Source organism: Peromyscus maniculatus, chromosome 17 (genome assembly GCF_049852395.1).
Source record: "Peromyscus maniculatus bairdii isolate BWxNUB_F1_BW_parent chromosome 17, HU_Pman_BW_mat_3.1, whole genome shotgun sequence".
In the NCBI taxonomy this organism is placed as follows: domain Eukaryota; kingdom Metazoa; phylum Chordata; class Mammalia; order Rodentia; family Cricetidae; genus Peromyscus; species Peromyscus maniculatus.
Window position 1 is genome coordinate 25,220,084 of NC_134868.1, and position 13,004 is coordinate 25,233,087.

Below are 13,004 nucleotides of genomic sequence, written 5' to 3' on the forward strand. Positions count from 1 at the left end.
TCCCCATCCACGTTGGCATGTCACCTAGCAGTATCATTTCTGTCCCATCCATTTTAACTCTGTAGAGAGGCTTCCCACCTGTGTGAGGCTAGGGTCTAAGGAGTGACTGTCCTGTGCCAGCCCAGACTGCACCTCCTGTCTTGGACGTGTGCGCTTCCACGTTTTTCTGGACACTAGAATTGTGTGCACAAGGACACCTTTTCCTCGGTAGATTGGGAAGGGTGTGCTGCCTGATTTGAAGGGGCCCTGTGTCTTCAGGACACTAATGCCAACTGTAATCCGGGCACAGCAGAAGTAGAGGCAGGTGGATAATGAGTTTGCAGCCAGGCTGGGCAACTTGTGAGTTCAAGGCCAGCCTAGGTCATATGATGAGACCCTGTCACAAAAGAAAAAAGAAACCCACCTGTGTCGAGGGAGGGAGGGAGGGAAGAGATGCTCTACACGGCATATCTAATGCCCCTCCCCCACACCGTGGAGATGATCCAGTTACTGCCCACCTCAATATCACTGTTGCCGATCAAAGCCCAGCCTTGCCTTGAATGTCCATTAGTTTTGCACTAAATCTCATGCCCCATGTCGAGAGAGTGGGCTCCTCCCACTTCGATAGCTACCTCCAGAATCTAATGTCTCAAAAGGAAGGAGATAATGAAAATAATATGCATGGTTCATGTGACTTTCTCATAATTACTCTTGAAACAACTCAGTGGGCATCTTAAGATGAGCCTGGACTTTGTTCTAATAGTTTAGTATATTGCAAATTGCTGATGCAGAAGCAGAAATAAACAAATTTGAATCTACTCACACTCTGAGACTTTTTCCCCTAACATTTTCCGGAAGCAAGTCAGACCAAATAGCATTATGAAAGGCCTGTTGAAATTTCACAATGGACAAGAAAAGAGCAAATATTAAGGATAGCTGATTCCTACTGAGTATGTCTTACAGACCAGCCTCTGTTCTAAAGATTGTACTTGGTGGACAGCAAGACAGCTTAGTGGATAAGGGTACCTGCCCCAAACCTGATGACTATTGGTGAAATTATTCAGCACACTCCACGTAGTTAAAAGAGAGGTTGATTTTGTGGGGTAACTCACAAGTGAAGGGATAGGTAACAGGGTCTGGGGAAGACGTAGCGCAGTCCGTTGGTGTTCTCTGGAGAATTCTGCTCGGTCTACCCCTAGTGTCCAGGGTCCGGGAACCAAGAGAAGGTGGCGCATCCGGATCTCGGGTTTTCAGGGTCCTCTCTTGGCCCCACCTTGTAGGTGTGACAGTTACCGAAGCCTCAGTGGGGGTTGGAACTTCCAGATCAAAGCTGGAATGGCTACCCACTACAGACGACGGGAGGTCAAACGTCGGAACTCACGTGGTTGAGGGAAAGCCACGACTGTTCCACGTCATCCTTTGACCTCCACGTATATCCTGTGGCTTGCACATGTGCACATACACAGTAAATAAACATAATTTTTCCTAAGATTATTTGTTTTTTCATTTTATCTGTGGAGGTGTTTTTGAGTACAGGTATGTCTGTATACTGCATGCACGCAGTGACTGTAGCGGCCGGAAGAGGGCATCAGCTCCCCCGGGACTGGAATCGAACCTGGGTCCTCTGGAAGAGCTGCAGTCCTCTTAGACATCTCTCCAGACCCAATAAATGTAATTTTTTATTTTTTATTTTTTTTTTCCGAGATAGGGTTTCTCTGTGTAGCTTTGGTGTCTTTCCTGGAACTCACTCTGTAGCCCAGGCTGGCCTCAAACTCACAGAGATCTGCCTGCCTCTGCCTCCCGAGTGCTGAGATTAAAGGCGTGTGTCACCACCGCCCGGCAAAGGTAATGTTTTTAAACGGCCAGAGAAATGGCTCAGCAGAGGACCTGAGCTTGGTTCCCAACACCCGCACGCCAGCTCTCAACCACCTGTAACTCCAGCTCCAGAGACGCTAACATCCACTTATGGTCTCTGCAGGCACCTTCACTCAGATACACATACTCACCCAGAGATAGACACACCCAATTAAAAACAAAATAAATCTTTTGAAGTGTTTAACGATCTGCATGTATTAAGTCTCATTATCCTCTCGGCCTCCTGAGAATATCTGTTGCCATTGTCTTCTCCTTATAGTTAAAGACTCTGAGTCACCAGTTAACTTGTATTTATTAAGTGATGAACCCAAGATTCAAACCCAGGCGGAGTGGTCCACACCTCATTCCTGTAGATGTGCCAATAATAAGAGAAAAGAGTCATAACAAGCCAAAAAGCTGCTCACAGTTATCATATAGTCAGAGAGACAGAAAAGACTAGAGAAATCTTTCCAATGGCACATGCTTTAAATAAACCCACAGACTTGGTGACTAACTGTGTGTAGCTGAACGGCCAGCTCGCAGACTGGGTAGAAATGTGTTCACAACTGTACCGTTGCTCTCAAAGGAACACGGTGTAATCACATTTCTCCTGGTCAATTGGCCGTTTGTACAGACCAGGCTTCTGAGATGTTCTTATTCTCACTTGATTCTGAGTCCTTTGGAGGACTATTTACCTTTAACTCCTTCGTGTGCTCAAGGCCTCTGGGTCTAACCTGACTCTTCCTGCTAGAAGATGTCAGAGGCTGGGAAGGAGACCTAAAGACTGAAGAGGTTAGGACTTCCGTGTGACAGCATCCTCACAGCTGTAGAGCCCTCTTGCACTCGAAAGGTCCCTACTGACCACATGATTGACTATGCTTCCCGACCAATGTGAGACGCCGGTAGAAACTCTAATGTTATTGTAGCAAAAGACTCTCGCGTTGCTGTACACACATTTACCACTTACACAATGAGATTAGAGATAGTACTCTAAGACTGCTCACTATGAAAGCAAGAAGACCTGGGTTCACACCTCCAGCACCCACGTGAAAGCTGGACACATTTGCACATGCCTGTACTAGGCATTGGGGGCAGAGGCAAGTGGATCCCAGAACCTCTCTGGTCAGCTATTTTCGCTGACTTGACAAGCTCCAGATTCAGTGAGAGCCCTTATCTCAAAAAATGAGCCCAAATTCTGTAGAGGAAGATCCGACATCAACCTCTGGAATACACACACATATACCACACACACTCACACACAAAAGACTAAATAAAAATTTAAAAGAACATTACAGAGTAAGAATTGTTTCATTATAGTGTAACATAATTAGTATTAAAATTTTGCTGTTTCATTATTAAAATGTTTATGTTAGCTGGGCATTGGTGGCGCATGCCTTTAATCCCAGCGCTCCGGAGGCAGAGGTAGGCGGATCTCTGTGAGTTCGAGGCCAGCCTGGCCTACAGAGTAAGATCCAGGATAGGCACCAAGCTATACGCAGAGAAACCCTGTCTCGGAAAATATATATATATATATATATATATATATATATATATATATATATATATATATATATATATTAGGCTTATACTACATGGGTTTTTTTTTTGAGATTATAATATAATTACATCATTTTCCTCCTCCCTTTCCACCCTCCAAATTCCTGTGAATTTCCCCCCTGCTCTCTTTCAAATCCATGGCCTCTTTTTCTTTAGTTGTTGTTGTTGTTGTTGTTGTTGTTGGTGGTGGTGGTGGTGGTGGTGGTGGTGGTGGTGGTGGTGATGGTATGTGTGTGTGTGTGTGTGTGTTACCGACTGGTGTGCTCCTCCCTGGGGAAGACAGTTTCTCCTGATCTCCGGACTCCTGTTCCCTAGGGGTCTTTGTGCATGACTGAGGCTTCCTTCCCCTTTAGTGTTAGCATGTCTGTTGGCAACATCCTAGTTCAGGTCACGTTTAGGCAGCTCTGGTGGACAGACTTCATGGCTGTAGCATCTCTGGCATTTCTAGGAGACACAGTCTCACAGACATTCTCATACAAAATCAACGTCACTAAGTGCCTGACTTTTTGTGTATTTGACCTGAAGAGATGGAAGGAATAGAGAAGGGGTATGGGTTGGGGAGAGAGAGAATGTAAAACCAAGCTTGTTATCAAAAGACATCTTATTTAATGGATTCCATCTTTGCCAGTCTCGTTGAAATACCAAGTCACTTAAGCTGTTTTCGTCCTTTCCAGAAGAGCGTGTTTGCATGGGGTGGAAAAGCCATATTCCTAAGAAAGTAGTGTTGGGAGGTTGCCTTCTACAAATGAATGGATTATATCTCACTTTATCCCCGAAATTCTGAACAGACATTGGGCCAGCACCATTTGCTTTCCTGGACTGCTACTGAGCAGCAATGATGGGCACAATGCTACATTCTTGGGGGAGGGGGCGGTAATGTTTGTGTGGCTCTGTAGCAAAAGCAAAACCATAATTCCTGACAGGAATAACGACGTTGGTCGTGCGCTAAGTCGATGGAGAATGTGTTCGAGGGGTCTTTCCCTAGAATAGACTTCATCTGTCTGTCGGGCCCTTGCTTTATTTTAGGCTCAAGCGTATTGCCTGCAAGGGTAATTGTTTTTAAGAATGACCGTCGGTGGGAGCTGGAGACGGCTCCACAGTGGAGAGCCCTTGTTCTTCCAGAGGACCACGTTTGATTCCTCACCCTCAGGGCAGCTCCCAACAGAACTAACTCCGGTTCTAGGGGATCTGATGCCCTCTCCTGGCCTCCACTGGCACCAGCATGCACATGGTACACACACATACTTGCAGGCAAAACATTTATACACATAAAATATAAAATAAGAAAGAATAATGGCTGACAGGTAGTGGGGTCCTCAACACCAAGCCAAAAAGAAAAAAAAATATCACAGACTTAAAAATATCTCAGAGACTGGCTACCTGGGGTCGTAGTCCCTTACATTGTTATGACTTAGCCTGTCCCTGGTCCAGCCTTTGACAATGGGTCGCAGTTTATAAACACTTTCTCATGGTGTGTTTTATTCGGCTTCTCCTCCCCCTCTGGCACAAGGACTAGCTCTCCCCTAACATTTACGTATGAATCTTTTTACAGTAGCAACCCGGCTCACAGATACTACCTGGCTACGGATCCGGTCACAGGAGATTTGTACGTCTCTGATACTAACACCCGCAGAATTTATCGCCCCAAATCCCTCACGGGCGCGAAAGACCTGACCAAGAACGCTGAAGTGGTTGCGGGGACCGGGGAGCAGTGCCTTCCTTTTGACGAGGCCAGGTGTGGGGACGGAGGCAAGGCCGTGGAGGCGACACTCATGAGTCCCAAAGGTACCGGCACCTATCAATTTAGACTTCTCTTTTGACTTATTTTTATATATATATAAAAAGGTAAAAAAAATCCGTGTGATTCCTGATTGTGTTTAATGCTAAGTCTAATGTTTTATCTCCAACTACATTCTGGAAAAAACTGCATCACATCTAGTGTCTTAAAAAAACCATTTATCATGAAACTGAGAGAAACTAAGTTGATTTTTTTTTTTTTACAGTAGATAGAAGGTTCTTGACTTTTTTAAAAACAAAAATCACCATATTGGTTTGGTTTGGTTTTGTTTTCAATTTTTCCAAGACTGAAGCCACCACTTTATATTATTCAGATCACGTCCCTATTAAACTTCAGATTCCTTCATTGTCCGGGAATCTGCTTGTCATGAATGAGTCCCGGGCCTCCTTCAAAGCATCACTAAGCAACCCTATTAGCTCTTACCCACTTTGGAGCTGTTCAACTTTTGTTTCTATGCCATGGGAAAATCTGCCTGCGATGAGGAATTTGGGGAGGTAACGGGCTAAAATTCTATGTGATAAAAGCTTTGAAGGAGTCAAGATTGACTCCTTGCTCAAGCATTCTGCCATCCAGTACAATGGGTTTGGGTTTGGAAACTTTTTTATTTTCATTATAACTAGTGAGGATTATGTGAGCAAGAGCTGGAAAAAAAAATATTTGCTGTACTGAATTATTCATAATGGCAGATTTCATTGTAACAAGGTCAGCTAAACACTAACCTCAGCTCAGCTCTGTCTTTGTTGGAAGAATGTCATGACTATAAGCCGGCGCTAACGGAATCTGAGCCTGCCTCTGTAATGTGTGGCCTTCATTGGGACTGTAAATGTTATTTTGTATTTGAAGCAGACAAGGACTATGCCTGTGAGGTTCATACGCTTGATAGAGATTCTTAGAGCTTTGGATTCTTTGTTGTGTTTATTGACATAAATGTATTTGAACTGTAAATGCCTGTATGTGATTTTTTTTTTTCCTTTTCTTAAGATTTTACAATCAGCCATCTTTGGTTGGTTGGTTTTTAGTTTTGGGGTTTGGTTTTTTTTTTTGTTTTTTGTTTGTTTGTTTGGTTTGGTTTTTTTTTTAGACAAGGTTTCTCTGTGTAGCCTTGGCTGTCCTAGAACTCACTCTGTAGACCAGGTTGGTCTCAAACTCAGGAGATCCGCCTGCCTCTGCCTCCAAGTGCTGGGATTAAAGGTGTGCCCCACCACACCTAGCTTTACAATCAGCAGTCTTACCTGCTACCTACCGCCTGTTTTATTAACAAGGCTAAGTTTTGAATTTGTCACTGGGCCTAAGAATTCAATCAAGATTAATCATTTTTAAGAAAAAAAAATGATAACTCTTACTTCTCTCCGATAAAGGGCTGGCGATTGATAAGAATGGACTGATCTACTTCGTTGATGGGACCATGATCAGAAAGGTTGATCAGAATGGAATCATATCAACCCTCCTGGGGTCCAATGACCTGACGTCAGCCAGACCGCTAACCTGTGACACAAGCATGCACATCAGCCAGGTACTGCAGATACAAAGCCAAGCTGTTTGTCTTGATTCTGACGTCAGTTTACTCCGTCAGTAGCCGGTGATGGCACCGTGTTCAATTGTACTTATCAGGCGTGGGAGTGGTTATGATACAGCTGTTCTGTGTAAATGCACATCAGGAGCTACCAAAAGTTACCTTCTTCTGTAATTCTGCCTTTGATGAATTCGCTGAAATACAGAACAATTAGCACTAAGAAATGCTAAGCATGTGTAATAAAATTCCACTAAAGTAGCAGCATGGAGACACTCCAAAAAGAAACAAACAGCTTAAATCCCTAATCTTTTGATTGCATAGGCTGCTTGAGTACAAGAGAAAAAACACTACAATTAGTCCCAAGGGGCTTATATTTAGAATTAGGAACTTAACTATTGGCCTGATTGAAAACACAATAGAATACTAATGTATTCATAACCTAGGAAGCCCTGGCATTTGGCTGTTATTACTACTACAAGGAGCATATGTGTTCATATCTCGGCGATATCTGTTGACTCACTGCGTAGAAGAAGTTCATTTTCTGTTTGGCTAAATCTTTCCATGCACTGCATTTTTAAATAAGATGTTATTTCCTGCATTTGTCTTCACTCAAAAATTGTAGGTTTTTTTACCACGCTATGGGGGGGAAAAAATTTTTTTAAACAGTTTATCAAATTAAGGCTAATTTCCCTGAATGGTCTAATTTACTCTGCTAGCAAATTAACTGCTGGGTAGTAACTGACTAACCAGGTCGTTTCTTTCTTTATGAAGGTGCGCCTGGAATGGCCCACTGACCTCGCCATTAACCCTATGGATAACTCCATCTATGTCCTGGATAATAATGTAGTTTTGCAGATCACCGAAAACCGTCAAGTGCGCATCGCTGCTGGGCGGCCCATGCACTGCCAGGTCCCCGGGGTGGACTATCCGGTGGGGAAGCACGCGGTCCAGACCACGCTGGAATCGGCCACCGCCATCGCCGTGTCCTACAGCGGTGTCCTGTACATTACCGAAACCGACGAGAAGAAGATCAACCGGATAAGGCAGGTCACAACAGACGGGGAAATCTCCTTGGTGGCGGGGATACCGTCAGAGTGCGACTGCAAAAATGACGCCAACTGTGACTGCTACCAGAGCGGAGACGGCTACGCCAAAGACGCCAAACTCAACGCGCCGTCCTCCCTCGCTGCCTCCCCAGACGGCACGCTGTACATCGCCGACCTGGGAAACATTCGGATCCGGGCCGTGTCAAAGAATAAGCCTTTGCTCAACTCCATGAACTTCTACGAGGTTGCCTCCCCGACCGACCAAGAGCTCTACATCTTCGACATCAATGGCACTCACCAGTACACTGTGAGCTTAGTCACAGGTGACTACCTGTATAATTTTAGCTACAGCAATGACAACGACATCACCGCTGTGACAGACAGCAATGGCAACACCCTCCGGATCCGCAGGGATCCCAACCGGATGCCTGTCCGGGTGGTGTCTCCGGATAACCAAGTGATATGGCTGACCATCGGCACCAATGGATGTCTGAAAAGCATGACCGCTCAAGGGCTGGAACTCGTTTTGTTTACTTACCATGGCAACAGCGGGCTCCTGGCCACCAAGAGTGACGAGACTGGGTGGACAACATTTTTTGAGTAAGTATATGAAACTTTTACTCTAATTATAGAATATTGATATCATAACAGAGTCTGTAATAATATTGCATGCTTGAGTTCTGAAGGGAACTATATTATTGAGGTCCTAAAGTTTCTATAATTTTTATAGCCCGCTTTTAAAAAAAAAAAAGAGGAAGACAAGATTATGAAAATTAGATGCAGAGCTTTGGAAGAGACCCATACATGTGAAACCCCTTGGAGATTAAATTTCATTTAGCTCCACGGTAAATTTACCTCTCCTTAGGAACTGACATTTTGCTCCTAGTACACTTAGCAGATTAGCCACAGACCTTTCAAAGAACAATCCGTAGCTTTAGTTTTAGGCCTAAACCCTCTGGGTTTGGATTTGCCTGGCTGATAAAGCTGGCTGTGGTCAGAGCTTTCGTTGAAGAAAAACTTTGAAAATCATTTCCAATGGCCTTGGCTGGCTACCTCAGCCCTGCCAATGTTCTTCTTATCAAACAGAGGGCTTAGCTTTGCGTAGTCAGGTACTGGAGAAGATAAGCCGCACTTTAAAGGGCTTTGCAACCCAAGGCAGAGCAGGACGTTGGCCACACTGGAAGCACGTGAGGAGGCGAGGAGGCTTCTGAAGCCGGGGCATCTGTGTGGAGAGGTGGCCCAGGTGATACGCGCTCCGGTCACAGTTTGCGAGGTCAGGGAGAGTGGAATGGGAATTTGCTGTTGTATGTCTTAGGGTGTGTGTACCCTTACCGCCGGTGCCTATGGGAAACCGTTTTCGATGGCTCGTTCACTTGACTAACATCGCACAGGCTAGGAGGGGAAATTAGGTGCAGGGAGATGACGTGCTGACTAATGCAAACCAGGCCTCGGGATGCATATTTTGGGTCCTTGAGTGTGATTGCTCACAGTGATACGCTGGAGCAGAAGCATTTTCTCCGAGAACACGCCACTAAAATTACAATACAAGTCAGTAGAAAAAGTCATTCAGTACACAAATATTTTCTGTACAACTTCTCTGGAATGGCTCCTACACAGAAAGCTTAGTTCCCCTGTAGTGGGGACGGCTTGTCTTTTTTGACAGGTTCCCTTTTAATAAAGCAAATGTTCCCCCAGCAGCGTGGTTTTGTCGGAGGAACAAACCTTTCCAGTGGAATGACATTAAAATTCTGTTCTTAGCATGCCTTTCCCTCATCTTAGGCTCGCACTAGGAAAGGAATAAATTGGAAGTTAATGGAAGGCACTTCCTTTTGCGGGGCTTTCAAAGTGAGAGCAGGCTGTGTCGCCGCCTCCGAAGAGGGAAAAAGCACAGAGAGGACGCGCAGCCATCAGATAGGCCTGGGCAGGAAAGCGCTCCTCATTAGCAGATCTTCAGCCATGGTGGTGCCTCAGGGAGGGTCCCGCTTTAGTTGGAAGCAGGGAGAGAAAAGCAGGGCTAAGTACGCAGTACTGTCTTAAGGCTCGAGGCTCTGCTCTGTGGGCCGTTTTTGAACATGTCCTTGTTCGGTCCAGAGACTGATACTGCACAGTTCTCCATGTGGTGACTACCAACAGACGAGCTGGAAGGCCACAGGATGGTTGACTGAGCGCCCCCAAATTCACTCAAGCCTGGGCAACCAGAGAAATGGGTTCACTCTATCAGCGGGGTAGGTGTGGGACAGTTAAAAAAAATTGGACTTTTTTTAAGAAATGATAGTGACACAAAGAAGACATACTCCTTTCTAATATATATATATATATATATATATATATATATATGCATATATACACATATATGCATATATGTATGTGTGTATATACATGTATCTATGTGTATGTGTGTATATATGTATTTAACTATAACCGCACACAAACTCTCTCAGGTGTATTTTAAAAGTATATTAGACCAAACAGGGTTTGCAAATTACTTTTCTAATAAAATTAACGGAAGTACTGATTTAAAACAGTTACCTGTGTGTATAATCCCAGCCCTCGGGAGGATGAAGCAGGCTGTGGACCGAGAGTCTGAGGCCAGCCTGGACAGACACAGTGGGTTAAAAGCCAGAAGGCGCTCTATTAGCAAAACCTCATCTCAAATTTTTAACGTTCAAAATCAATGTATTGTTTATCTTCCTCTACATGTTTTCAGCAAAATTGTCATTTTAAAAACTGCCAAGAAGCGTGTATACTTTTTTGAAAAGGTACAGAAAAGCAGAGTTGCTACCCTAAGGAATTCGGAATCTCCAGGTCCGAATGAGATGGTTTTTTATTGTTGTTATTCTGTACGTGCTTGCAAAGGAGGCCGCTTCTTCCAAGGGTCAGAACCTGCAAAGCCCCTTTTCCAAGGCTCGAGCACAGAAGGGAAGCTGGTCCTCTTGGGGCAGGCCTCCGGGACCCAGTCTCGGAATATTCCATTTTGTCTGTGATCCTTGGAGGTGAGCAACGGGCAAACCTAGCCCCTGCTTCCACTCCCGGGAGCCTTGACCATGGTTTCTTACTGCACCCTGACCTTCACAAACAATTGCCCCTAGAAGATAGGATGGGACCTCGGAGTCCCTGACAAGATGATGCAGTTTGTTTCTAGAGTGCTGGGACCTTTCTAGGCCCATCTCTGGGCTATCACGGGCCAAGCCACAGGAGGGACCTTATGATCTGCACTTGGCCCAGCCAGGGCAATAAGCATGTGCTGTTTATGAATTACCCAGTTAGGAGCGGTTGAAGCCCAGCTCCGTCCATCTCTGACTCCCAACGTTGACCTTGGCTCTCTGCTAGCTGTTTGTCGCTTGGCCCTCTAACCTTGTAGGTGCCTCAAGTGCTATTCATAACACTGAAGTCTCTTTGTTCTCACAGTCACACGATGGGCTTGTGGCTCTGCCGCAGTGGGGTTAACTCCGTCCCAGCCGAGATAGAGCTGAGGTCTTTGTTAACGTCACATTGAACTGCCTGTCTGTAGCGTAGTCCGGGATGGTCTTTTCTTGTTAGCAGCCATCCTTGCTTACCATTGAGCCTGCCACAGTCAGCCCCCCAGAGAGCGAGGGTAAATGAAAGGACAATAGTGAATGTCCTACATGTGTTCCTCAAGGGACGTGGGGAGCCAGCCTGCCTGCAATTCCGAGCCCAGAGCCCCGTTCCCTCCTCACCTTTCCAGCTTGCTTGTCTCATACCCAACTATAGGGCTTCCTCCTCATCTTCCTCATTGTCTCAGCCGTGACCGTGTTAACCCTTCCCCTTCCTCTAGACACACCAGCCTGTGTCCGTCCTCACTATAATGCACGTGGGCGACTCGGCAGTTTTCCGCATGGGCCCTTTCCCGCGCAGCCTACAGAGAGCTGGCTCCCCAGGCCTTCCCCTGCTTCCGTAGTTATTAGTGAACTGATGTCCTGGTAGTAGTCTGCTTCGTGTTTTTTGTGGCCCTGTGTGTCTAAGGCAGACATAGAAAGACACTTGGTAAGTTCCACAAAGGAAGGGGTATGATGGCTTTGATGGTGGTCAGGGTTTTACCAAAACCACAAGGAGATTGTAACAGGACGGACACACACACACACACACACACACACACACACACACACACACAATCATCCCCAAGTGAGAAATACCTGTTTTCTATGACTTTCACCACACCAGTCCCTTAAGCTGGTGGACGGCCTATAATCATCTTTCGGCATAAATACCTTCTGTAAGAAATGGCAGTTTTCAGTCCAAATCCCCACTTCTTCGTGGCCAGATTCTCAGCTAGCCCGGTACCTAAAAAAGGTTTTGGAAATTAAAGCTTTTATCAAATAGAAACAGATGGAAGACCTGGAATCAATCGATTTGCCTACTGTAAAAATATGGTTACCAGAGTTCCTGCCAAAGACATTTTAAAGGAGAGCGAGTTCAAATTACTTACCTTGAGTGTTTTCATTTTATCGATTTGTTGTTGTTGTTGATACAAACTTTAGTATGCCATTAGCATTTTGCAGTACTGGTGTGAGTACAAAGAAAATGGGAAAAAAAATTTTTTTTTAAATGCAAGCTGTTGTGTCTGTGGCTCCCGCGACTCATGGAATGTTGCTGTGCCCACACCACGCTCCTCATCGCTTTTCATTGAAGAGAAATTGGAGGCAGATGCCAATGATGTAGACTTATTGCGTAGAGTCTGATAAAACCTAGCTCCCAGAAGCTCCTATGAAAAAACCTACTGTATAAATGATCTCCCGCTCTCTGGGATGGTTCAAACCCCTGCACCAATCATTAATACAGAAAATGTTGATATTTCCCATTTTTCTTGTCCATCTTTTGATGTCTGCCCAATAACGCTTGTTTGCTCATTTTCTTTTTCTTTATAAAATAAGAGCCTTCCTCGGTTGTCTTGTTCAAATAATTGAATGAGAAAAACAGAGGCTTCATATTGGTAGCGTTTTATTCTGAAATACTGCTTTTCAGGAAGGCAGCAAGAACTGTATATATAACGGGTTATGGTGATGTACCATACCTCCCAGTGATGAGGAGGCAGAGGCAGGAAAATTAGGAGTTGAAGGTACACCGATCTGGGGTTCACCCAAAGTTCAAGAGCAGCTTGAACTACATCGCAGGGTTCTGTCTCACAAAAGCAGGGGCTAGGGATAAACTCGTTGAAAGATTGCTTGGCAGACAAGGATAGGCTTTGGGATCCTTGCCTACGTGGCAGAGAACAAAGGAAAATTAAAAAAGGAAGCTC

The 13,004-nt window shown here is 45.1% G+C and overlaps 1 protein-coding gene across 15 annotated transcripts in view; it reads left to right on the top strand.

Moving 5' to 3' along the window:
* Positions 1 to 13,004, top strand: part of Tenm3 (teneurin transmembrane protein 3) — a 1,310,468-nt gene that overhangs the window by 1,260,244 nt on the left and 37,220 nt on the right. For all 15 annotated transcript variants that reach the window (XM_076553327.1, XM_076553324.1, XM_076553329.1 and 12 more), the window contains 3 exons: positions 4,943 to 5,175; positions 6,547 to 6,701; positions 7,473 to 8,347. In XM_076553327.1, coding sequence (XP_076409442.1) covers positions 4,943 to 5,175; positions 6,547 to 6,701; positions 7,473 to 8,347 — 1,263 coding nt within the window. The remainder of the gene's footprint in view (positions 1 to 4,942; positions 5,176 to 6,546; positions 6,702 to 7,472; positions 8,348 to 13,004) is intronic.